We start from the raw sequence: 27,411 nt of genomic DNA on the forward strand, positions 1-27,411 counted from the left end.
GAATACAGTATACAGCTAAACCGAGCCACATCCATTCTTCTAAATGCGCATTGCTTTGAAAACTAGCAGAGAGTATAGAATTAAGCTCATTATGACCTTGGTATCTTTCATCGATAACAGGATTTTTGACTGCATAAGCAGTATTGAAAAATGTACGGATCTGCCGTTCATAGTTGTCTAAAACCATTTTTGTGATATATCTATCAGTATAATGAGATAATACTGTATGTAAGTTTACTGTTTATTTTTGTGTATGGTATAATTAACTCTACTTAAAATATATTTCAGATAAAGTTCAAAACTTACCAATCTTAAAGGGAAACCGAGTCGCTCGAAGTCCCTTACGACATGATTTTAACCGTAACACGACCTGGAACATTCCTCGTGGCTGCTTCAAACCTGCTTGGCGACTCCGACAGACTTCTTCATGTAATCCCTATTCTTCTGTGTTGAAGGCCATTTTCTTAGAATTTAAGAGTGAATGAAGGCCCCGAGTCGAACTTTTGGAGTCAACAAATGCTGGTCACCTGGTGAAACTGAAGGAAAGTGTAGAGGAACACAGGGCTCAGAGACCGTCATGGCTTCATGTCTCAGGGACCGAGATGTAAGTTTAGGGCTAGGTTTGAATGTCATTGTTCCAGGAAGGAATACAGTAGGTTGCATTATTTATTACCAATACCAATGTTGTGAATGCTGAGAGTCGTCCGCCGCTGTACCGATTTAATAGCACTCCACAACACATATTGGGTCTGTACCACTTTGTCATCAGGTTGATCGACTGTAGGTTCATGAAAAACTGGTTGAAGTGTATGAAAATTTATTACACTATGTTACAGCGTGAATATTTCATGCTCTATTGTCCCGGTTACTCATCTTGCTCAAGGTAGGCTATTTTAAACCAGTTTTTTAATCGCAAGGGGCAATTTTTACGAGGAATTCGGTAAGTGGGAAAAATTACCAAATGCAAATGTCATAGAAGTATATTTGTCACGTTTCTATTTCGGAATGTAGCCTGGCAATAGATAACTTAGGTTGCTGTGGTACATTATGTTAACATTAAAAGTATATTTCAGATGTGCATTGAAGATTTAGTTAAGTTTATGCAAATAGCTTTTACCGCCTGTTTGCCTCTCAGTAAAACAATGTTCCAACTCATGCTCAGCAACTATTCTTATTGTTCAGTAAAATATGATCTAAATCATGCTATACAACTGATATTATATTATGTAAACTCTAGTATTGCAGAGGTAAGCATGATGGTAAATAGCCGGTTATCCCGGCTACATAGTATCTGGCGGTAAATAGCCGGGTATCATGGCAACATAAGGCCGGACAGTATATAGCCGTAAGCTGTGGCGGTAAATAGCCCGATGCAAAGACCATATAATTTGGATAGGTTTTCCAAACGTTGAAATGATAGGTTGAATAACAATAAAAGCTTAAAAGTTTGTGTTAAGAATTGTGAACACTTCAGTTTCTGGAGCAGGACGACTGGATCCCTAAGCAGGAAGGTAGTCTTTCAGCACGACGGGTACACACAGCCCAAGTATTTTCCCAGATGGGTCCACTGAAATTTCGAAATGTAATGAATGCATGTGGTCTTTGAAGGGATGGTAAGTGTGAATGAGACAAATTACTTATGTAAGCCGCAATTTATGATTATCTAGATATGAAATCATTGTAATATATGTACACACCTTCAGTCCTTATATTTAGATGTTAAAATAAATGGAAATTTACGGAACCCCAGAAAATTCCCCCCTTCCCCCAGCGTTCTTCAAGGTAAGGTTGGGTGAGGGCTAACCTAACTTAGCATAGCATAGCCTAACCTAAGCTAAGCTAAGCTAACCTAACCTAACCTAACCTAACCTAACCCAGCATAGCATAGCCTAACCTAACCTAAGCTAACCTAACCTAACCTAACCTAAACTAACCTAACCTAGCATAGCATAGCCTAACCTAAGAAGCTAACCTAACCTAACAGCATAGCCTAATAGCATAAGCTAACCTAACAACCAAACCTAACCCAGTATAGCCTAGCCTTGCCCAGCCTAGCGACATATAGGGAGGGCGAACTTCAGGTGATCCTTGCTACACCTTCACTCTGCATACTGAATTGCTTAGTCTAGTGGGATCAACTAACTGTATTAAAGTAATATTGGGATGAAGTGTTTATGTATGGTTATGCATGTGTAATTCGGATTATTAAAGTGCGGAGCAACTTTTTTTTTAGATGGTCAGGTATTTCATGGAATGTAAAGTCAACACTTGAATATTATTGCTTTGGAAGATTATATATAAGCCTTTTAAACTCGTTTCCCTCACAAACGTAATGCAGGGTTAGTTTTATAGCATTGTGATAGTTATATAATTCACAAGAGAAATGCCAGTGTCAAGTTTTCGTTTGTTCAGGTATCAGGAAGTAGCGAGACAGCCCATGGATAGGAAAAGGTTTTATGGGTTATAAGGAATTCAGGGTGCGACCCAAAAGTCAGGCCATCATTTCCAAGGATAGACCTTCATGCGCAAAGGATGAATTTGAGCTTGGTGTAAACATTTGTTGTATCACCTAATATTTTTAAGTTTTGTATCTATTTTAAACGATTGTCTTGAATTCTGATGGCTTTGTTTGAAATTGTTTTTTTGAGGAAAATGAAATATTAGTTGGGACCATGACCATTGTCTGAAAATATATCTATTAACATAAGGCTTGGTAATATTAGTTGTTTTCCGAGTTGAGGGAACAGTTATAAATGACATTATTAAACGTTTCTTTTTGTGAAATGATCTTCAGTGAACGAAAAGTCAGATCATAATGTATTTCCTATAGATTGAATTATTCTAGAATCGCTTACAGCTCTGCCTTTGAATACTGAGATAGCCTATATAGGGCATTTGCATCAAATTAGATGAATTAGCATTCAACATTCCTTTTAAGGATCAGGTATGTAGGCTGGTCTTCATACGCAGGGTTATTACTCCCATGGTTAAGAGGATAACGATATCAACGTTATTTCAGCTTAAGAATGACACCTTAAACGGCCTTTTTTATTAATTTAAATTGATAGGTAAAGTAGACAGGATTGCTTGCTTAGAATTGTTAGGATGAGTGCGAGATTACTGAGTGTGTGACGGGAGAGTTTTACACTCGTGTTGCCCCGTTTCTTAAACCTTCTATGTGCCATATAATATATATATATATATATATATATATATATATATATATATATATATATATATATATATATATATATACCCTAGCCTAAGCCAGGTGCCTGTTTATCGACCATCCTATTGGGGAGAATGAACACCTGGGTTGATGGGGGCAGCTGCCGCGCCCAAGGTTCGAATTCACAGGGAGTGCCCGTGCCTGCGTCATGGTCAGCAGTGCTAATCACGGAGGCCCATCGTAGTAGTCTTTGAGTATTCAGTTTGTGATGCTGTAGTGATGATAAACTGTGTTATATTGTAGTAACTCATATTTGTCTTCATATTGTTATCCAGACGGACATGTGTATCCTTTGTAACATTATTCTTTTCTTTTGTGATTTATTGGAGGTTTATTTATGTAGAAATATATTGTTTGTTTATATAATCAGGAACGAAAATGTACTGAGCTGTTTTATTGGGCGTGTAGTTATCCAATAGCGAGACCGCTGGCGTGGCCTGTTGCTTTAGCGTGTTGTTCCAATGTTCAGTGTGTGCCACTGGATTTAGCCAAGATCCGTAACACACACGTCCGCCATTCATTAAAGTATCGAATTGCAGTCAAAACCATGTATTTTTTCTGCAGCTGCCAGTGGAGGTGGACGACGTGATGGAGGAAGGTGGTGATGAACCTCGTCCACTCCGACTTTCTACTTCAGTACGCCCACACCTGCCGTAGCTTCAGGCACCTAGAGAGGTCGGCCCGACTAAAGTGCACCCCAGTGCAGGATCCCCGTCGTGGTTTCATCAGTGAGGAACTTTCCTGACGTCTTCCATCACCCTCGGGTCTCCTGACGACTGAGCCACACTGAAAGTGAGGTTAGGACTCCGACTTGTATCAAAGGACTCGTTTTCTGTTGCTTTGATTGGTTAGCGGGCATGGTTTACAGTTTTTCCCATGTCACCCCATAAGGTAAGATTAATTCCTCTTTTTCTCGTATCTTCTTCCTCTATATTTTTCCTTTTTTCTGGTATGTACGTATCCCCACCCCCACTTTTTTTTTTTTTTTACTCATTTGTGCCCAGTACATAATTCCAAGTACGCAGTTATGAAAGTTGCTCCCCTATTCGTGGCGCCTTCAGCTATTCCAAGGAATGCCTTCACCGAACCAGCCCCGACACTCCTCCAAGTGCGAAGTAAAATAAGCAGCAAGTTGTTTAGGGTGCGACCAGATTGTTTGATTCGTTTGAGACCTCAGGAGGGTTTACAATAGTTAGTTATGCTTAGTAATGAAATAACGATACGCGTGAAGAACAAAATACGATTAAACACCGGTGGAAAGGGTTGTTTCAGAATGGGTTTGTTACCGTGGTTCATTTTACCATTTTCTGTAATAACTAAGATATGACGATAAAAGTATTTCTCCAGGGTAACTAAACTAAAATGCCAAAACGGTAGGTATCCCGGAAAAGTCACATTGTAAAAGACTTACTGGCCGGTGAGGAAGTTGATGGAGACAGGACAGTTAAATGCTGAAGGCTCGTGCGTCATAGTTTTAAACTGTCAGAAAAATTATCCTCGGAGGAGAAACATGATTGAACTCGTGTGTGGAATTTACGAAAATTAAATTTATATGTACTATTACGATTGCCAGATTTATGTTGCTCTTACCCGTGGAAATTTGTTTTGTCATTAAAAACAACATGTTTATGATAATTGTTTTGACGGAAGGCAGTATGTAGTCTGCTTACGACTTTGTGTTGTTTTCATTGATTTTTTTTCATTGTATGATACGTAGGGAAGATAAAACCTTAAGTAATGATAAAAACCATGGTTGAGACTGGTGGGTAAGCAAGAAATATATTGCAGCAGAAGGCGGTAACATGACCTAGTAAGAGGGATTTTAAGACAATCTTAAGACGTGATAGGTTGTGAAGAAGAGACAAAGAGATATCTGTTGAATGATATATATATATATATATATATATATATATATATATATATATATATATATATATTATACGAAAATTGTTTGTTTGTGTCAGATACAGTGACGGTACAGTAAAAGTCATAATGAATATATCTTTTTGTAGGACGGTACGACCCTTGACCATGACATTGCAACCCTTAGGTGTGAGTCTTTGGCCTATAAGGGTCAGGTCAAAGGCCAGGCCATCATACCAAAGGGTCGTAACGCCATGCTCATGGACCGCATCGTCTAGTTAAGAGGGTCGCACCCTCGTGCTATAGAGGCCTTCAGTCCAACCTTTTTCGAAGGGTTGTCACGTCTACATCAGAAAATCAAACTGGTGGCAAAAGAAAACGCGAAATTTCCATTATTAACCCAAAATCATAGAAATAGTTTTTGGTATTTCATGGGATATTGGTAATAGAGCTGTGGCATACTGTACTGTCTGAGGTGATGTGGTACACGTACAGGGTGTAGAAGCACGCTGCGATTGTTGCTGAAGAGCATTGGTACATTCTGTGGTACAGTGGGCACCAACACCATATTTGTTTCGTTTTACGCTTGTACAGGTACACCAGTGGGTACAGTGGTACATTGTGGTACGATAATACTTAAGATACATAGGTCAGAGGTACACTACTTGGTATCCATGATTAACGATAAACTCTAATTTTGTCTTTGTTTACCAGTATGACGCTGTATAAATCAAAACAAAACCCCCATGCCATGGCAGTGGTACAACGCTGCTCACCGTATATGTGGTACAGGGTCACACACTGGTTGAGATACACTTCTTCACTGCATAAACAAAGGAATGCTGTTGGAACCATCATTAGTTTTGTGCCATTCAAAGGGATTGATAGTTGTACGAAAGACTCGTAAATGAAAGGGTTATGTAGGATAATGGCGTACCAAACCTTATTATTTGTACGTAACATCTCTGTAAAGTACTGGGGGTCGGAGTTTTAAGGTTTATAAATCCTTTGGAGATTAAGGTAAGAAATTTGGAGGCGTATCTTTGGATTATTTAGTAAAATTCGAGGTGAATAGTATTAGGAAAATGTACAAAATAAATGTGTATAGTCCTTTTTAATTATATGTTTCTGTGTGGCGCCAGAAACCTTGTTATCGGACCTCTTAGGCGCTGCGTCTTTGTTTCATGCGGAAAAGCGCGGGAAAACTGGATGGTCGCGTTGTGTTTGGGGCCGCCTGCCGGACGTGACGTCATCACCCCTCGCTCCCGCCGGAAGTTGCCTTCATCATCTCCCAGATAAGGCATTCTGGGCCTTGCGGCGGGCAGGCTGTAGGGCGAGTCTCGCGAGTTTCCGGAATGTGTGATACGGCTGGCAAGGAGGAGTGCTGGCCCTTGAAATAACGGCCGAAGAATTTTGGAACGAAGAAAGATACACACGAAATTCCAAATTGATTTTGTAAAGCCTGTAAAACGTGGTTTGTCTGAGAGACTGGCTCTAGATGCACTCGACCTGCACAATACACATCACGGACAGATGTATATTTTCTGGCCTATTTCTTGGTCCCTATGAACGAAGACTTAGAAGTGTATATGAGTGTATATTATCAGACGAGTAGCGCCAGGAATTCACCATTAATAGTTTAGCATTGGTGTGTTGTTCTTTTCAACTGAGATAGTATATTTTTGTTAAGGTTATATCTTTCGATTGACTGAGATATGTTTACATAATGGTAAGGTGTACGTTTTCTTTTCAATCTGGTTCGAGTCTGTTATACAGCCCATAAATATATATACTGTTGATTAGAAATGCTTTGTTTTGTTTTGTTTGTTTTAGCTGTTTCTGACTAGCAAGGAGGATGAGTTTGTCTACACACACACACACACACACACACACACACACTAGTGTGGTGAGCGTCACTTCCCACGCCACATACATTCACTCGGTATACCATCTCTCTACGTTGCCTCTGCCATTTCCCTGTATTTCCCTCCCTCGTCACTTACCTCTCACCTTCCCCTTTCGCTTCTCTGGCTTTCTCTTACCGGTTCTCCTTCCGTTTTACACGTGTAGGTTTGTTTACAGTATTATTGTATTTGGTTTATTCTCGTGGTTATTACGTGTCCGTAGCATGGCGTAGCTTTCTATTTGCTGTCTTCTGTTCATCGTACTCTTTTTATTCTTTGCTACAATTCTCTGTTCCATTGGAGACGAGGAGACGCCAGAGGTGGAACAGACAGGGATGAGGAACAGAAGTAGGGTTGGATAACAGATAGGGAATACATGGGTAAAGTAATTATTGAAGAAAATGGGAATGATTAAATTATGTAGAAATGACGTGAAGAATATTTGCAGTGGGGAAGATAAGAGGGAAATGAAAAAATAACAATATGATGATCAGAAGAAAATTAGGGAAATTAAGGCAATGCGGATGATAGGCTAAGGGCAGAAAACTAAATAAGAAATTAAAAGCCTCATCACCTAATTGTACTGTACAGATTGGGAGTTTTGCAGTCATGGGGCCCATCTCTTGAACCTTCGACTGTATAAATCTGTGTGTGCTGTCTGCTTTAGCCATGTCCTCAGTCACTTCCATTCATCCACCGTTCGCCTCCTATGAAAGGAATCCTTCGCTTCTTTATTAACAAGTCTTTTGCTTACATTCATTCGATGTTTTCCGATTCTTTTATCCCAACATCTCGAGGAACTGTTCACTCTCTGCGTCATCAGTCTGTTTTCAAAACCCTAACGATAGAAACAAGCCACCCCTCACTCTTCTCTCTTCCAAAGTAGACTGTCTGTAACTCTGTTAATTCTGGTACCATCATGGTTGCCCTCCTCTGCACCATCTCTCTCAGTTCTTTGTGGGGTGACCAAACATGGGAAACATATTGTAGCTTTGGGCTAATGTAGGATATCAACCGCTTTCAAGATATTCCTTGATATTTACACTTGAAAGCTGTTCAGTTGTTTGTCTCCTCATAGTTTCTCTTCCCCTAATGAGGTACACCTTACAATTGTGTTTTTGTCTTTTTATAGACATCTCAGTGCTTGCCAAGACCTGTTACCCATACCAGTCCCGCTGGTGTTTGGGGCTGTGGTTGTCTCCTACTGGAAAACTATTTGAAATTCTCGTCCAGATCCTCCCACATGCTTTCCTTATCCTGGACAGCACTTTCCTCTGGATGCTTTATCCTGATTACATGTTTTGTAACGGACCACTTCACTCCTCTGGAATTTATGGAAACGTTTTAGATTTTCTCCCGCCTTTCATTTAAGAGTTTGTTTCTTCTTTTTTCTTATTATTATTCTGCTCTGGTCGTCCCCTGCTCTCGCATACCTCAAACCTGTTGATTGACCAGAGTGCCGCCGTCTTCCCCACACCACAAGGTGATCTGTACTCTTGTCACGGAACTGATAACCTAGCTAACGTAACCTAGCATATAACCAGGTCTGTAACCTCACTTAGGCTGGTGCTTAAACTAGGGTAAAATGAAGCCAAAACTAGCCCCACCCTAACATAACGTAACCAAACCTAACCTCCTGAACTAACCTAATTATTCTAACCTAAACAAACCAAGCCTTTCCTAACCAGACCTATCCTACCCTACCACTGTGTAAGAGGCCAGTGAGAGATACGAGTGTTGGCTCTTCGTTTAAGGGGGCGTGGGGGGGGGGGGTGCGCCCCTTACCCTCTGCGATCCAAACGGACCCTCCGGAAGCGAGGGGGCCCCATGGGGGGGGGGGGGGGGCTCCGGGCCCAGGAAATAATATCAGTAGGGATGGAAGGGAAACATGGCTATGGTAAATAAGATGCTCTCCTGCGGTTACTGAGGGCAGAGGCTGAGGGCATGCTGCACAAACGCTATGTATATCTATCAGGCCATAGCTATAGCATAGTCCTCATCATCACTCGGGCTGAGATAGATCAGGGGAGATGAGATAGAGTGATATGGAGTTAGATGGATGGGTAGGCACAGTGTCCGCAAAAAAGTACTACGCCCTCATATAATTTTAAAAAGTTATGTACGGCTAGGGTCTCTTGAGTTGACAAACATAGGAGGCTCTCAGGGTGAAATCATAGTACATCTTGTCGCTTAGATTAGTGTTCTTAACGGTGTGAGCACCAGCAGCCCGCCTCAGTGTGCCTTAGGCTATCTTTAGTGAGCCATGTTCTTTCTTTACTCTTTCAGGCTATCACTTAATTTCGGAAATTTCGCTCCAGGGCGCTGTATTTCTTCCACCTTTGCTCCAGGATGCTTAGCTCTTACCTTTGTAAGGAGTAGAAAGCCCGAATTCTCGTCTGAAAAAAAAAAAAAAGTTGGTACACGTAAGATTTCTAGGCTCACTTGGCGCTCAGATCGTACGATCAGACGGCTGCTTCCTGCAACACCCTTCCTCAGTGCCTGGCCTCATTCACGAGATCAAGAGCACACAAAACATGGCCCCTGGAATACCTCAGGAATCTTGCCAGTTTCAAGTCCACACGTCTGCAGATGGTAATCAAGGCCAGAGGAGCGAATGACACGCGAATGAAAAGTAAGCGAGACGTAGCATCTTAAAAATGTGTGTGTGTGTGTGTGGGGGGGGGGGGGGGGGGTGATTCTTGAGTACGAACCATGTGGACACGACGTTCCCTCTGGTCTGTTAACCTGATCCATAAAGTTAAGATACTTTTGTGAATAGCAACATATTGAGGACTTCCTACTTTTTCACGGCAATTTATATATATATATATATATATATATATATATATATATATATATATATATATATATATATATATATTCATACTATTCACCATTTCCCGTATTAGCGAGGTAGTGTTAAGAACAGAGGACTGAGCCTTTGAGTGAATATCCTCACTTGGCCCCGTTCTCTGTTCCTTCTTTTAGAAAATCTAAAAACGAGCGGGGAGGATTTCCAGCCTCCCGCTCCCTCCCCTTTTTAGTCGCCTTATACGACACGCAGGGAATATGTGGGAAGTATTTCTCCCCTATCCCAGGGATAGTATATATATATATATATATATATATATATATATATATATATATATATATATATATATATTATATATCTATCTATCGCTGTTTCCCGCGTCAGCGAGGCAGAGCCAGGAAACGCGTGTGTCTGTGTGGGTGGGTGGGTGTGGTATACAGGGGTCAGCGTGCTCTCAGGGGACTGAACCAGGGCATTTGAAGCGTCTGAGCGTTCTGTGGGGCCTGGATGTGGATAGGGAGCTGTGGTTTCAGTGCATTACACATGACAGTTAGAAAATGAATGTGACCGGGTGCGGCCTTTCTTCGTCTGTTCCTGGCGGTACCTCGCAAACGCAGGAGACGGCGATCAGGTATGAAATAATAATGATAATGATAATAAACTGTCACGTAGGAGGCAGTATTTCACTTTATTTGTCATCTTCCTCTGTGTACTCGTTTGTATTTGAAATATTGCCATTATAAGTATATTATGAAGTCGACAAAATTTCCCGGATAATAACTATTAATAATAGCGGAATACTTCTGTGTTTCCCCTCAGAGTCGTGAGATAAAGTTTTGAAAAATATGGCATAGTTTATCATGCTTGGTCATTCCTGACAGCTGACTAACGCTGAATTGGTCCTCTGGGAGACATAATGTCCCATGGATTATGAAATACGTACAGTGTAGTTTCCCCTAAAATATAAACCATTTTTCTTAATAGAAAACGAATAAGGAAACCTTAAAACCCCTTTGGTCTAGGAGTAAAGGAAAATGGTTGGAGTAGCAAGTGTACTTACCCAGGTGTTGAGTATAAAGTAGGAAGTATACAGTAGAAAGTATACAGCGTGCAGTAACCGTGTTCATACATAGTCATAGGAAAGCCTGAGTTGGATTCGCCTGTCAGTCTCAGATGCCACCATGTGTACACTTCCGTAGTCGATGGCTTTCTGAGTAATTGGTTTTTATCCTCTTCTCTGGACTGTTGTACCACATGGGGTACTTCACAAGGCTCCCACACCGCCATTACCTGCATGTTTTCATAAGCAGTGGGCCCTGGTGGTACGTATATTAGGTCAGGTGTTGTTAAGAGGCGGCCTTTATTGTGGTACAGTGATGTGCTTACATAGATATACACAAGCATATTGTACGTACATGACTGTACACACTCATACCATTCAAATATTCGTTATAAATAATAAACTTACACACACACACACACACACACACACACACACACACACACACAGTAGGTTAGGTCAGAAATGCGTCAAAGCGTTGTCCTTAAAATATGTATTGTTATCATTTATTCTTTTTTATTTTTGTATCTCGGCAAGTTACTTGAAAATAAATTGCATTATTTATGTTTTCCATTAGTTTGTGACAAAATTCAGTTGAAGGTTTGTACATTGCGGTGTTTCGAAGAAAAGTTATATAATGCGGTGCATCTGGTTTGTATAGACTTCAGCCAGTACGTGTTGGTTCACGTAAGGAGTACAACGGTTTTATGAAGTCTGTGGTTGTCATTTTCTTCGTCAAACGTTTTCGCTTTTCCTGCCAGATCCTGTCCTGTTTTCTCGACATTTCTGACCACTTTCCTGCCAGCGCTCGTGTCGTTCCCACCAAGACCCCTGACTTCCCCGCCAACACATCTCTCCTTCACACGAAGGACACCTTTGTTTCCCGTCAGCACCAGACATTCACAGCAACACACCTGAACATTCCCGCCAGAACCTGACTTCCCCATCAACATCTCTGACTTTCCCGCCAACATTACTTGTCTGCTCGTAAATCTCAATGGATAATACGTTTCTAACCTCACACTAGCCATCCCTTCTCTCAGTAAAGCCACATCTTTACTTCATCTCTTCTCTCCAATCCGTATATACGTATTTCATTCCTCTCTTTTCCTTCCTTTACACCTACTTTCATCATTTCCACTCCTTTATCCATTTTTGCTATTTCTGTATCTTTATCCCCCCCCCTCTCCTCTCTCTCCCCCTTTTTATTGCTCTCTGTCCTTGTCTATCTCCCCTTTATTTAGTCTCTCTCTCTCTCTCTCTCTCTCTCTCTCTCTCTCTCTCTCTCTCTCTCTCTCTCTCTCTCTCTCTCTCCAGTTAGTCAGTTCATCCCCTCTCCCACCCCTCACTAGGACCCCCGCTCCCCTCTCTCTCTCCCCATTGATGTTCCAATTTCATTTATCTATTTCTTGTTCTCGCTATCTTGTCATTACCGATCAGGCAGAAGAAGTTGGCTGGCATGGAGGAATTCCTCAAAAGAACCATTGGAACGAAAACGCTGCCCCTGGACTGTGGATTGGCCGCCTGCGGGGCGTAACACCATCCATCTGGGTCGAGCCGTTTTCACCCTTGTTGATGCTTACCTTTCCAGGAGGATCCTTAAATCGTGGAAGCTGTTAGAGGGACTTGGAAACGCTAGTTAGATTCTGTCGAGGCTGCGTCTAGGTTAAAAGAAGAGTTCTTTATGTGTAACCTCCCAGTAAGTAAAGGAGGATCGGAATCGGATGGAACCGACTGGAAAATGGAATACAAAGGCCTGGCAGTCCACGGGGAAGCGTAGAGTCGCTCAGGGTGTTGGAGGAGCCAGGGGCTGACGCCGTTCTAGGAAGCAGGAGGCGTGTGGACCATATGATCAGCTAACAGACTGAACCGGCCGCCACGGACAATATGCTGATTGTCGGCGATGATAGATGCTCCTCTGGATAGTCTGATGGCAGGGTGTTCCAAGAGGGAAGTGGGGCGTTCCAGGGTGACAGCAGGGCTTTCCATGGGGGGCTTTATTGCGTTCCTGCACGGATTTGGGATGTTCCAGGATGGCAGCAGGGCTTTCCAGGGGGCTTAGTATGTTCCTACTGAATGTAGGAGGGAAATGGGGGCGTTCCAGTATGAATGCCGGGCTTTGCAAGGGGAGTTTTGTGTGTTCCAGGATGGCAGTAGGGCTTTCCAGATGGGTTCGTGCGTTCCTTTGTGTTCCAGGAGATTTGTAATGTGCTCCAGGGTGACAGGGTTTTCCAGGAATTTCTACATTCATACGTGTTCTAGGAGGGAAGATGAGGCGTTTCAGTAAGTAGTAAGGGTTCTATACGAGAAATGTGTGTATTTCAGAAGATGAGTGTTCTACTATCATAGCCGGGTTTCCGTGGGTATTATTGGTTTTCTTCGTGCTGGGGGGGGGGGGGGGGGGGTGGAATGATACTTTCCTTCGTGTTCCAGGAGGGACTTACGGAGTTGCAGAGTTTAAAAAGGGGTATTGATGTTGGCGGCGTTTCATTTTGACGTTATGGGGAAATAGGACGATGTACTGTGTCAGTTGGGTGTACGGCTGTAAGAGTGGGGTCACGGCTGTAAGAGTGGGGTCACGGCTGTAAGAGTGGGGTCACGGCTGTAAGAGTGGGGTCACGGCTGTAAGAGTGGGGTCACGGCTATAAGAGTGGGGTCACGGCTGTAAGAGTGGGGTCACGGCTGTAAGAGTGGGGTCACGGCTATAAGAGTGGGGTCACGGCTATAAGAGTGGGGTCACGGCTGTAAGAGTGGGGTCATAACTCTTCCTCGTCTTGGTCGAGAGAGAAAGTTCAGACGAGGTCAACTAATATGGCGCCCGCCAGCACATCCTCACAAGTTCTTCCAAGTCACACAAGTTCTGGGTCATATTGCTCCACTGTGTCAATATGGTCCGACCACAGTGGCTGGCTGACGGAGGGGAGAGTATATAGATATAAAGAGGTCGGGGTGTGGGGTCCCTTATTCCCATCCTAGCCCCGCCCGCCCACTGTGTACATATATGGAAACTTTTCTGAAGACGTTGGACCTTAGACTGGTATTAAAGGTCTCCATGAATATATGTACTTACCTTTCTGGTGCATTTCAGTTTAGAATATATTCATTAAGATATAAACATTATTTTGATAATGGTTTTATAATCTATATGGAAATGTTGCCTCCTGTTTATTGGATGTGCTCACCTTTGGCCTCGGTGATTATGAGGGGAAGATATGGAGGTCGTTGTGTGTAGTGTGGATCACAATATGAGGTAGGTTACAGAGGGTTAATTATGAGGTCGGTTAGAGGGGTTAATTCTTCCACGTAGGCGACTTTACAATCTTAATTAAAGGGAAACGTTCATGAGGAGGGTTGGTGGTCGCATTGTTATCTTTGATATCTATATTCTTGTGTGGAGATAAGATGGATGTGGTGTAGGAGAGCGTGGCACATCTGTCCCTCATATCTGGGTTGTTCGCTCGTTTGGTCGTCAGTGCAGTAGTTGAGTATGATGACATACCATATAATGGTCTCGTGACCCAACGTGACCTGACCCTCTCCTGTACAGGTAGATAGATTAACCGGTTTTCCCCTCGGGGGTGGTGCAGTGGCCGTCCCTTCTTGTTAAGTATACAAGATTTCAGGTTCGAATCCCCCACCATTGGTCCATTTGGGGTGATATTCTCAGAACTTAGATATGTCGAATTTTTTTGCACCCTACGAGAGGTAATTTGCATTTTGAATGACTTCTCCCCATGATGGCCTGAGAGCGACACTGGCTGCTCCCTGTCCGGGGTGCATGATGTACACTAGGGGGGGACTGTGGCTGTTGGGGGTACATTCAAGCAGATCTTACCAGTGGCAGGGCTGGGGCTTTGTGCTCAACCACTTGAAGTTCCAGTCAGAAATAACGAATTGATGTCTCGTAGGAGAGAGAGAGAGAGAGAGAGAGAGAGAGAGAGAGAGAGAGAGAGAGAGAGAGAGAGAGAGAGAGAGAGAGAGAGAAACTAAATTGTGGGTTGTCGGCCTAAGACCATCCCTTTCACTCCCCCCCCCCCCCCCCTACTTTCCCCCCTTAGCTGGCTTGTGGTACAGGCAAGACAATGTGGCTAATATGAACCAACCAGTCACACTCTTTATGTTTTCCCAACCCCATTGTTACCTCTCTCTCTCTCTCTCTGACACACTTTATCACTCAGTTTGTCTGTGTCTATGTACCCTCCACGTTGTGTTAGTATCTCTCTCTCAGTACCAGACCATAATGTTAAGGACCAAATGTACTGGCAGAATGCGAACTACATCTGTGCAATGGACGGTGTGGTCCATTATACGTATCATACATATGGACACACATACACCCATGTATACACAACGTACAGACACATACACCCATGTATACACAACGTACAGACACATACACTCATGTATACACAACGTACAGACATACACCCATGTATACACAACATACAGACACATACACCCATGTATACACAACATAGACACATACACCCATGTATACACAACATATAGACACTTTTACAGAAGCAGACAAGTGCTCGAAAAGACACGTAAACAAGAAACAATGTATACACTCAAGACAAACATATTCCAACAAATACATCAGAACCTTTGAAAACAAACAATCACTTGCAGAGAGCTATATACGAAACAAATCAACGCATATGAGGACAAATACCATATGCAGTTAGATACCTCGAAACAAGAGTGCACCAAACACACTTGAGCACAGTACCTAAATAAGTTCGCTCCACTTAACACTTATTTTAACACTTTATTAAAGAGAAGAATTTAGTTGTAGAAAGCTCTGATGTATTGTCTGTGGCACTTACCATATGTCTGTCTTCCTCCTTTATCATCAACTCTGCCTTGTATCTCCTCCTGTGTGTCTCCCCACCGTGCTATTCTTATCTCCCCATCTCCCCCTTTGCTCCTTGACTGACGGGCGCATCGGCCGGCATCTCCTACCCTTACTGTCCCACTCGCTGCCACCATTATACACACCCTCTTCCCTCAACAGTGGCGTCAACACCCCATATTGTCACCCCATCTTTGTCGATTCTCTGGCGCCCCCCACCCCTCCTCCTCGCTCCCATTCACGCTGGCCGGGGTGGTAATGTGTGTGCGTGTGTGTCTGTGGGGGAGAGAGAGAGAGAGAGAGAGAGAGAGAGAGAGAGAGAGAGAGAGAGAGAGAGAGAGAGAGAGAATGGTAATATGTCAAGGATGCAGACTGCCTCGCGTTGTGGGGTTCTCCAGGCGTCGTGCTCAATGGCCTACCGTCATTGACGTTATTCATATTGATAGTTCCGTCATAACGGCCGTTGTTGTACTGTGTTACTGTTCGTTGGTGTTGTGAATGATGGTGCTACCATACTAACCATTAGTCTCCAATACTACCATAGTCGTGAAGGTTCATGGTAATGTCAGACGATACCACTGCTTTCTATACCAGGATTCCTATAAACAGGAACACTGCCCAGTTTATGCTTCTTTTCAGTAGAACATTATTAAGGTATTTTAGTATGTTTTTCATAGTGTGTGTGTGTGTGGGGGGGGGGGGGGGAATGCATTCACTTAGCATGAATTTCAGTAGGTTAACGTATAGTTTAGATACCATAGTTCTGCAGCAGACGTAAAGATGGCGCATCCGATACCGTTTTAGTTCCGTAGCACGTTCAAAGATGGCAGTGTTTTATATCGCCTGGACCATGTAGTTCTGGTCCACACTCACAGATGACAGTCAAGGCGAGGAAATACAATGTCACATTATGAAATGTTAGAAAGTGCAAAACTTCTTTTCGTAATCATTGATGCAAAAGTGGAGGTCAATTAAGAAATATTCAGTTCCTTTTATGGTTACTAATGTACCTATGTGAATATGAAACTTTAATATTAGAACGTATTGAAGATGTTTTACCCAGAACGGAGGTTATACAAGGACTCATACAAGTGTTTGACGTAGCTTCCCTTCCCATGAACAAGTAATGAAATCATGCGTCAGGAAGCCATAGACTTTGTTCACGTACCTATCTATTTACCATGGCTTCCACCGCACGAATGATATGTGTGTACGACGGTATTGGACGCTATCGACCCCTCAAGTACGTGACTGTTTACTTTAGATAAGGCAACTTTAGTGTGACGACTTTAACCCGTTGAGTACGACGGCTTTAGTCATACTAGGGAATAAAGTTGTCATACTCGAGGAGTAAAGTTGTCGTACTCGTAAGATGCTCAGCAAATAACCATGGGACTTCACAGTTGCTGGACTTCTTTATGATTCCTTTTATACACCAAAATTCTCCGGCGAAAATATCGGAATTATCAGCGCATTAAGATGACTTACAGCACCACCAGACGCCAAAAAAACTCGGGCCGAGTAAATTATTATGATATTTATGGGGGCTGTCACCCGCGAGTGGGAGGTATCGTACCTCTGGCATCAGATGTAGTTGCCAGGTTCCTCCGGTGTTTTGGTAATAATTGATGATAGATATGGCGTGTGAAGTGTGTGCTTGGAATGTGTGTAAAGTTTTCTCTAATTTATATATATATATATACACGAGTCTCTCGGGAAGTTTTCTTAAATGCGGATCTGGAGGGTGTAAATTAAGAATGGGGGACGAGCCTGTGTGGAATCCCTTTCGTATATATGCATTAGTTGGCGAAGAATTTCATCCTTTGTAAATAACTTTTATGGATAATTTTGACCTTTTTTTTTCTTCAGAGCGTATAATCTATAGACTCATTCCTCCCCACATCACGTTGGCCCTAAGCCAAAAGAAAAAAATCCTTTGTGTTTTCCGCAGTGTCAACTTGTACGTATACACCATGATGCCCAGTTAGTGATTCCCATAATCCTTTTAAGGTATTTTCTCATGTATGTGACGTTGTTTTTATTTCTCATGAAACCTCTTTACCATCTAATTCCGCGGTGTAGGGGGAGTTGGCGAACCCTTCCCCACTCCATTAATCAGGTTTCGGCACACACCCTTCGCGTCGTATCGCCCAGAGCTAGCGAGCTAACCATGGCCCAACACATTCCCTCTCTACGGTGCCCTCTCTCTGGTGTCGCCTGGTGCTCCATCATTCCCATTTCCCAATTGAAGGTTTTGATCAGTTTGTAAAATGACAATATCCGCTTGTGGTGGGCAACCCCTCTCTCTCTGTTTACCATCCTTAACACGTCACTAAGTCTGAACCTAACTGACTGGTGACTGTTATGTTCGTTTGTGAACCTAACTGACTGGTGACTGTTATGTTCGTTTGTGAACCTGACTGACTGGTGACTGTTATGTTCGTTTGTGAACCTGAATGACTGGTGACTGTTACGTTCGTCTGTGGACGTTACTGGTGACTTTATATTACTTTGAGCACATAACCGGTCATTGGGTTAGTTTGTTCACCGAACAATTGACCGTATGTTAATTTGTGCTCCAGCCCTGACTTTATGTCAGCTTGTACACGTAAATGTTGACTGTCTGTTGGTTTGTGGAGCCATCTGGCGGCTGCCTATCTTAAATCATGGCCCCTAACTATTGACCAAGCTAGTTGCTAGACATGTTAACTAGTGGAACTAAATGATGAAGTTTCCCTCCTGTTGGGAGACATTTTGACTTTGCTGTTTCATCACACTCAGGTAATGTTTTGCTCTGGTGTTTCATATTGGGTGTGAGTGACTTAAAGCATTGTAGGAAGGTACTTTGCCTTAGTTACAGGTGGACACCTTTTCTTGTCTATAGACTGAGGTCTTCTAAAGGGTTGTATGGTGTTTGAATTCCAAATGAATACAAATATTTTTGGCAGCTGTTCCATACAATGTTAGTCTCTTAAGGGGAACACTTGGCCTACTGATACCTTGATACGATCCCATACGACACAGTATTTATATTTGATCTGAACCATTTTTTTTAGGAGTCAGTAGTAAATCGATATATTTTCTTCCTTTCTCGGCTATTTCAGTTTGTGCGTAAGAACTGGTATTAAAGAGGGCTTTCTAAATATCACCAACTTTATTTAAACTAAGACTTCGATTTGACCATAATTGGGGTTAAAGGTCGTCAAGCAGTCTATATTTTTTGCCATCATTAAGGTTAGAGTGTTCATAGACAGGTTCACTCTAGGCTGAGGTGTCCCTGAATCATTCTACGCCAGGCTGGGGGTCAATAATTACTTTCTAGAATGTCAGGTGAATATTTGGCTGTCAGTTTGGGAGTTGAAAAACACGAGACAAACCCACCTTATTAAAGACATTCCCCCTCTGTTGGTGCCAGGTTGGGATGCTAGAACGTCTTTGGTTCGACCTTACTAAGTTCCATAGATAAGACAAACGAGACCTCACGAGAATCGGTGGACGTTGAGGTCTCGCGAGATCCGCGGTGTGGAATATTTTCGTCATATCCTAAGGAGAGATGTCGTTGGTGCCGTGAGACTAAGAGATCTTACAGGTTCCACATCTCGATCTTCCTAAAGACTATTTGTATTTTCTCTAAAAATTTCCATCCTGATAGTCCCAGCCACTGAGGGATCTCACACTAACTCACGAAATAAAGCCCAGTGGAAGAGTCTCGTCCGAGAGACCTCCACAAGAAGGTCACGAGATCCTGGCCCGTGTCAGAGGTCCGTGGAAGAATGTTCATCTTCCAGGTGGTGTCTGGGACGGGTCTCGTGGTCAGGTCTCGCACTATCCCGGCGGCTTAGGATCAGATGTTTTGCAGCCTTTGAGCTTATCCACCTTGTGTGTGTATTGCTAGTAAATTCTCGTATCTTGAGTGAAGTCTCTCATTAGAGAGATTTATAGTTCTCTCTCTCTCTCCAGTCTCGTGGGGGGGCCTCACTAACGCTCCTGTTGGTGAGGCGAGAACGAGCTAGAAGCCTCGGGTTTTTACCCCTCTAACCCCGTTCTTTCCCCCCCCCCCGAGCAGGAGGAGCGTCAATTTAGTGAGTAAGATTGGCCACGCTGGGCGGAGGCTGCTCTAATTGTTTCAACTCTAACTTGTAATCCACAGATCAAACACGCCTCATTGTTATGGAAATCCCGGCTCCAAGCCTTTCACCAAACAGGGAGCCGAGGACCCGGCCTAATTGATACACCAGAGGAGGCTAATTTACATATAACATTAAGACAACATCTTATTCTCTATCTCCCTTCTCTCCTTCCTTGCCTGGCCAGTAGCTTTGTTCGAACTCTTGGCTTTTCTTCCGAATTTCTCTGCCTTCGCGTGTTCCTTCCATGTGAAATGTCTTTCTCTAAATCATCGATAAAAAATAAGGTTTAAAATTCCCTTACGTAAACAATTGTAAGCCAGGCAAACAACGAGAGAGAGAGAGAGAGAGAGAGAGAGAGAGATAAGAGGCAGGCGGTATAAATATCAATGACACATTTGCCGGGGGATTGATCTCGGCACGCCCACTCCTTATTGGTCGGATGTTATCCTCCCCTCACTGGTGATTGGCTGCGAGACGCCGCCACTGACCAATGGGAAACCGTGTATGAGAGCATTGGTCGTCCCTCATTGGATCAATAGAGTCGCTGGCGGGAGATCTTGGGAGGTATTCTTGGGAATGCCTTGCATAGCTTAGGCGGCCGAGTGGCCTCGACGTCTAGGATTACCGAGATTATGGATCCCAGGTACATACATTTAACTACCATCGTTTGTACAAGATTTTCTTACAGTTCATTCTTGGGTTTACTTTTTTTGAAGTCTTCGTTAATGTTCTTTCTTTACTTATTCATGGTCCTAATGCGTCAGTAAGTTTTATAGGGAGTTATAATAATCTAGCTGACTAATGGGTGAGGAGTTTTCATTCGAGTAACCATTGAGGCGAGTTTTCTCAGAGCAGCACGTCAGCTGGTGATCCCTTAGCCAATGGCATGGTTGGTTTCAAGTGGGTTTGGCGAGACAGAGGAGCCTAGTGTTCGCCAGAGATCACATCTTTAACGAGATCCCGGCCTGGCCGCTCTGTGTGCGTGTCTACATATGTTGGCGTGTGTGTGTGTACCCATGTCGGTGTATGTGTGTCTAGGAGTCGTCCATTTATACCATGATTTTCTATATAAAAACACACACACACACAAGAAGGTATATATATATATATATATATATATATATATATATATATATATATATATATATATATATATATATATATATAGTCATAGATGCAGAGATATACTGGGAAAACAGACAGGAACATTCAGGCAAACAAACAGTTACAGATTGATAGCTATACCAACACACGGGAACACAGACAGACGCAGAAACAAACGCAGTTAGCCAACAACCCCATGAGTCCTGGTCAGCCAGCGGACTGTCACTAACATTTCCTAACCCAGTGGTAAATAGCCCACTTTAAGTATTACAAATATAAATACATTTAAAAGATAAATATTAATCCTTGTAAGATAAAAGTGACCCTGATTTGCTGAAACACAAACTATGATGTGCTGTCGATGCGGACTCCGTGAGGAAGACTACGACGTTGTATACGATGGCCAGACTTTTGACCTGCTCTCTAGGTGTCAGGTCATAGACTTGACATCATACTTAAAGTTTATTTCGTCCTGCTAGGGGTTGAGAACGAACAGTTGTCTTTTCACCACATTTGTGGAGGATCTTTTGCGTAACAAGGTAGCTGTAGGAACACATCATAACCTCGGGTTCCAAGTCTTATATAATACACCAAAACCAAAGCCATTAACCATCCCTAACTAAGGTCTACACACCACTGCATGTTTTATATTGCTCGCTTCATATTCCCTGGTGCAGCCCTTTGGACAACACGTCGTCCCCCATGTACTACAGATTCACTGCATTTGATGCACATTCCTTGCCGTTCAGTGTTCAGCCCCTGATACTCGACTCTCTTCTACCTTTTGTGTCTATTCCTTTCTCTTCCACATCTGACGTGTAGATCCTTTGTCAGTGTTCGCTTATCCTGTTCATATATCAACCATTTCACTACTGTGGTCAGCGCTCACAGTCAGACTGCGCGGGACTACACCACACCCCTGTCCTGCACAGTCATTCTGTCTCATTACGTCATCTTCAGGGATATCATCATTACCAGATGTTCACCCTCTTCTTGTGTTTTATATTGAAGGTCTTGATCTTTTCCATACAGTACACATGTACATGCACTCGTATATAGAATATGATTACATATGAAAACGGACATTATAGTGAATTATCAGAAAAAGGGTTATTTTTATGAAATGATAAAAAAGTTATTTCATAGATGACAGAATTATCAAAGTTCTTACTAGCAGAGCTAGAAGTAGTGTGTAAATTATACAAGTAGGAAACTTGAAGAAATACATTGGAATATATATATATATATATATATATATATATATACTTTCAGCATGACACAACCATAACCAGAATTCATACTCCACACACACAGCAGTACACAACTAACATAGACGTGCATACATTCAACCTGCAGGCCACTAGTTGGACATGGCCAGCTTCCCAACCGCTGCGGGAACTATAAAAACTCCGTTTCTGTAGAGTTCCCACATCGGTCAGGAAGACGGCCTCGTCTAACTAGTGGCCTGCAGGTCAAATGTGTGCACGTCTTTGTGGGGTATATATTGGACAGTTAGGGAGTAAGTGTTATGTTGAATGTTTTCAAAGTTGTACAGACGGGTGGTGCTTGGAAAAGCACTCACACGCCTGCTCAGGGAGCGTTGTTTCAAATGGGTATTTGACCGAGACTGGGCTGGAAGGATGGTTTGTGTTTTCCATTTGGTCGTGTATTAGTCGTTGTGTGGGGCGGGGCGGGGGGTTTATCTGCAAAGTATCAAGTTGTTGAAGCGTGAAGCTGGGGTAAGGGTTATAGATTTCGCTGTGGGTTGGAGGTTAAAGTTATATGGTGGCTTGGGGTTTAAGGGTCTTGTGTTTTCATAATAGTAGTTTAAGACTCGCCAGAATAACTTTTGTTGAATAATGTTTGCTTGATTTTCAAAATCTCAACAGTTAATTTAATGTTTCATCTTTGAATAACCGTGTGAAAAGTAGACCTACACAAGGTGTAAACAAACACACATCTTGGATATGTACATTTTATTTCCTTTTTTTATGTAAACATTGAAGTCAACACAACAAGTTGAGAAACACCATTGGAAATAAGAATTTTTTTTATTATGTATCAATAAATTATTACCATATTTCATTCGAGACTATTTGGAAACACTTAGGGTCATATCTACCTACTGCATTATGTGAGGTTTGTACATTGAAAGTCGGCATTTTATATTGGGTCTTCCGTGACGTCACCTCCACGTGGTGGTGAAGATTATAGATCTACGCGTCCCCTCGCCCCTCAAATGCTCGCGGGAAACGATAAAAAAGAAATCACGTTCTCACTGAAGACCGACCGTGTCTAAATGGTGCGTCTGCCTCGTTTCGGTTTAATCGTTAGTTTGCGATCTGTCGATTTTAGCACGTTAGTGGTAGACTGATTAATGGCCTCGACCAACTGCCTGAATGGTCTCGACTTTAACAGAGGCGTTCGGTAGACGGAATCCGGATAAGACAGTTACGTCATAACCTAGCTGACGAGTTGATTGGTCCTAATTTAAGCTCCACCAGTCTGCGGGCAGCAAATCTTGACGTCACTAAAGTGTCCGGGTTCCACCAGTCAATATATACTGTAGAATGCAACATACGAGATAAATCTTATTATATTGTACGAACCAAAAATTAACCGCGGGAAGGGCCGAGGATGACAGCGTTGGTGTAGCGGGTTCGAATCCAGATCAAAGTGGGTCTGGCACCCAGCATACTAGAACTAGCCACCTGGAGTCACATCTGAAGTCTTGCGTCAGACACATGACGGAGTGGATCCATCTAGGTTTAGTAATGGCGTCGTGATGTCTAAAGTCGAGTGCGTCCTGAATGTTTTAAAAGCGCTCTGATGGCATTGGGAAGTCACAGGTGCGTTCTGGTCACGGATGGTCTTGATGTCACAGGGAGGCGTTTATGTAAGCCGACATCGGCAGAAATTCGGACACCAGGAAGATGTCAATTTTTTTTTTTTACGGCTATAGTCATCTTCATTGTTTATTTACAACTTATGTACAGCACTTGCGCTCAACACATGACTTGAAAACACTCCCCACTTACAAGTACCGGAAGATTGTAAAATACATTAAGACTCGGTGGAAACGGGAGACCAAATTTGCATACAGGTGACAGGGTGGGGATATGTGAACCCCTTTGAAAATAAAATTGCGTAATGTAGAAAATATTGTCACTATGATTAGAGCAAAGCTCTACCCATATTTCTCCTTTGGACAGAGACAAGCCAAACTGATCTGAACACGACTGGTTCTTTGTTGTTGTTTATCTCGGGGGACACGGAGCCGGTTATTTCTGTGGAGTTGTTATTCTGGCTCAAACATGTCGAGTTTCTTATGTTTCTATGCAATCACATGACTGAAAGTCTCGTATTCTTCAAAAGCCTTTGAAAGCGACTTTTACCTGGCCATCATCAGCAGGTGGGAAGGAACATTCCCTGGTCGCTAATGATGATCATGAACCATGTGCGTAGGCGAACATTGAAGAACATAATTTTCAAGTCAGCGATTCAGGATATATATATTTTTTACCATCGGCCCAAACGAACGATCATACATACATACAGGCCAGGCCTGCTTGGCCTCCACACACTGGTCAGGGATAACTGGCCCCTCATACAGACACCAGGACTACTGGAACCATACACACGAGTCATCGATGCTTGGCCCATACATACACAGGTTAAGCATCTTTGGCCTACATAAACGCTGGCCAAAGGTACTTGACACACACACTTAAGACAGGCCAGGAGTGCTTAGCCCACACAAATATGGGCCACATGTACTCGGTCCACATACACACATGTGGGCCAAAGGTGGTTGGCCACATACACAAGGTTGACTGGACTAGACCACAACTACGTAGATATACAGCGGATATCACTTATAAAGTGGGATGATATTTGGCCACGGTAGACTAGAGGGCGGGACTAGACGAGGAAAACTGGCAGACACGAGACTGCCCAAACTAAACACTGACCTCCACGGAGTACGGTGGGGACTGGCAACAGCGCTCTGTGGAAGTGATAACACAACCAACCCCCTTGCTTGGAATGTGACGGCGATCGCTATGCGAGACGTTACGGTAACACCGCCGTTAAGTGGATAGGGCAGAAGCAGCACAACGAGAGCTGTAGCTACAGTGCAGGTCGGGACGTGGCACACCTCGCTGTTTGTGTAAAGGTGGCACCGCTGCTGTGGAGATTTGGCACAGCGAAGAGTTAAGGAGTTGGGGGGTAGGGGGTTATTAACAGTCTCGTGTGCAGTAGAAGTGCACACATCTTCAGAATGTAGCAGAATCTTTGGAGAACGTGGCCGAGCGCCGCACGGGATGAGGCACAGCGCCTCGGATGTAGCAGAACATGGGTGGATGTGACAGAAGGCTGTGAGGGATCTGGCACCAGTGTACAGCTGTGAGGCGGGTGTACATGTGGCTCAGCGCCCTGGGGAGATCACTGCAACCTTCCCAGTTAACTCTCTAGGCACGGTTACGACCTTTGACCCGAGCCTAATTATGGATCAGGTCGGTCAGGCTATGCCTCATGGGTTATCACACTTTGGTGCTCAGTTTAATATCTTGTCTGGCTTGCATGTGGCTGACGGATCCCCCGGTGTTAGCTCCACAACCCTAGGTCACAACGTGACGATGGGGGACACACCAGGGCGTCTGCCACGGAAAGGTAAAGTGCCGGGTCTTGCGCGGCTGCCCGGATCGGACAGCGCCGGGTACTACATCAGGTGTAATAACTACTTAAGTCGCTAAAAATATCTAATTAACGAGCTCTTTTCCAAAACTCTATTTATATATATTTGGCTTTCGTAACAATGGTTCCGCATTGTATTAGGCTCTAGTGAAGCACTTTGGTTCGCTTTTTTGTTTTACTGTTCCTCCAAATTGGTTACCTGCTGAAAGGTAGAGGACCAATCAGGAAGGGAGACGGAGTCACGTGACTGTTGCGTGCACCAATTGGAGAAGAGAGACTGTCATGCGTAGTGCGGATAGGCGGAGGAGATGTGTGACGTCATATGGGAGGGGTGGTGCGTCATGGAGTGTCCGGATGCGGCGGCAATGTTGGAGTAGAGGTTGGCGCTTGGGTTAGTCCAGTACGAAGTGGGAGACGGGAATATGCTGGCTGTGGGGCACGAGAGAAATGACACGTTAGATACATGAAGGATATATGTACACGTTATACTCCTGGTTGATTATATTTTACAGGAAGCTGCAAGTCGGGGAGAGATAACACAAGTGTAGGGGTTCCAGAATCAGGCAAAGTAAAGCACCAGCTAAGTTGTGTGAACGAGACTTCTGAAATCTCCAACCCTCTTGAACGGGACGGTACGTGTGTTAGGTACGATGGCTTGGCCTCTGATCTGACCCTGTATGATCTGGACAAAGACTTGGCCATCATAGCCAGAGGTGGTGTCAAAGGGATAAAATTTCATGAAACCGCATAAATACTATAAGACAAGAGTTAGATTTAAGAAATTTTTGTTTGATCTATGTAGATGAATCAACATGAACAGTAGTTGAGGACAACATTGTTTTTGTCTACTATTAAACGCGTCAGAACAAAGAAACTACAAGTTAAATTTCTGAGAGTATTAAGAATCTAACAATGACAAACTAGACCCGTAATTCCATCTAATTATATCTGGGTTCCATCACAAGTCCCTCAATAGTGTTAGGGCTGGAAATTCCTAAGGTAGTCATGCATGGGATATTCTACTGGGAAAATTAACTGGAAATCAACCCTTCACTGTCACATATGATTTCCCTGATATTTCATGTACTGTACTATTCTATCTCCTATCAGTACAGGGGTTGCGTGCTAGTAACGGAGAGCGTGGAATGGCTCCCCACAATTTTTTTTCTTTTTGCCAGCATGTCCTTCCCGCACAATACTAACTTATATGCCCAAGTACATATGACCTCAGCAGCCTGCAGTTTCAGTCCTGCTAAGGAAACGGATGAAGGGGAACTGTTTGAAGAGGTTAGTCATCGTACGTCAGGGAGCTTCCTTGCCGCGTCTACAGTAGTACAGATGATTACGGTCCTCCTCTTCCAGATAACCTCATCACAGACCTATATCAGGTCTTCTGTGAGGCTTCCCCATACTTGGAGGTCGGACAACACGGTTGGTCACACTACATCACGTATATAACTATCTTTCTTGCAGAAGCGTTATGGTACAGGAGTGTGGCTGTCGACTTACCTGCTGATGAGGGTATTCCTGTGTGGGTGCTCATGAAGTTCAGCTTGGTGGTGGGGTGGTAGGAGGACATGAAGAGATCGCTCTGGTACTTGTATGCTGTCGGGTCTGCTCCCGCCGGCTGCGTCGCCGCTGCGAGACCCTGGAAGTCGAACTTATAGGCGTACCTCTTCCCATGTACCTTCGTCATGATGTTCTTGTCGTAGTAGTACCTAACGGAGGCGCCGTAAAAGGTACGTTATATGACTACGTG

The 27,411-nt window shown here is 43.3% G+C and overlaps 1 protein-coding gene and 1 long non-coding RNA gene across 8 annotated transcripts in view; one reads left to right on the forward strand and one right to left on the reverse strand.

The window, feature by feature from the left end:
* The first annotated feature begins 301 nt into the window (after positions 1-301).
* On the forward strand, positions 302-27,260 carry LOC139758659 (uncharacterized). Of its 2 annotated transcripts, none has more exons than XR_011714894.1 (3): positions 302-604; positions 3,794-4,120; positions 27,126-27,259. It is a non-coding gene; the product is annotated as an uncharacterized lncRNA (long non-coding RNA). The 2 variants fall into 2 exon arrangements; XR_011714893.1 differs by having other exon boundaries at positions 310-604; positions 3,794-4,026; positions 27,126-27,260.
* Ets65A (DNA-binding protein D-ETS-3) overlaps positions 22,919-27,411 on the reverse strand; it is a 149,951-nt gene continuing 145,458 nt past the window's right edge. For all 6 annotated transcript variants that reach the window (XM_071680231.1, XM_071680233.1, XM_071680234.1 and 3 more), the window contains 2 exons: positions 27,162-27,370; positions 22,919-26,081 (listed from right to left, as the gene is read on the reverse strand). In XM_071680231.1, coding sequence (XP_071536332.1) covers positions 25,933-26,081; positions 27,162-27,370 — 358 coding nt within the window. In that variant the 3' untranslated portion in view covers positions 22,919-25,932. The remainder of the gene's footprint in view (positions 26,082-27,161; positions 27,371-27,411) is intronic.

The sequence above is a fragment of the Panulirus ornatus genome, chromosome 31 (assembly GCF_036320965.1).
Source record: "Panulirus ornatus isolate Po-2019 chromosome 31, ASM3632096v1, whole genome shotgun sequence".
NCBI lineage: Eukaryota > Metazoa > Arthropoda > Malacostraca > Decapoda > Palinuridae > Panulirus > Panulirus ornatus.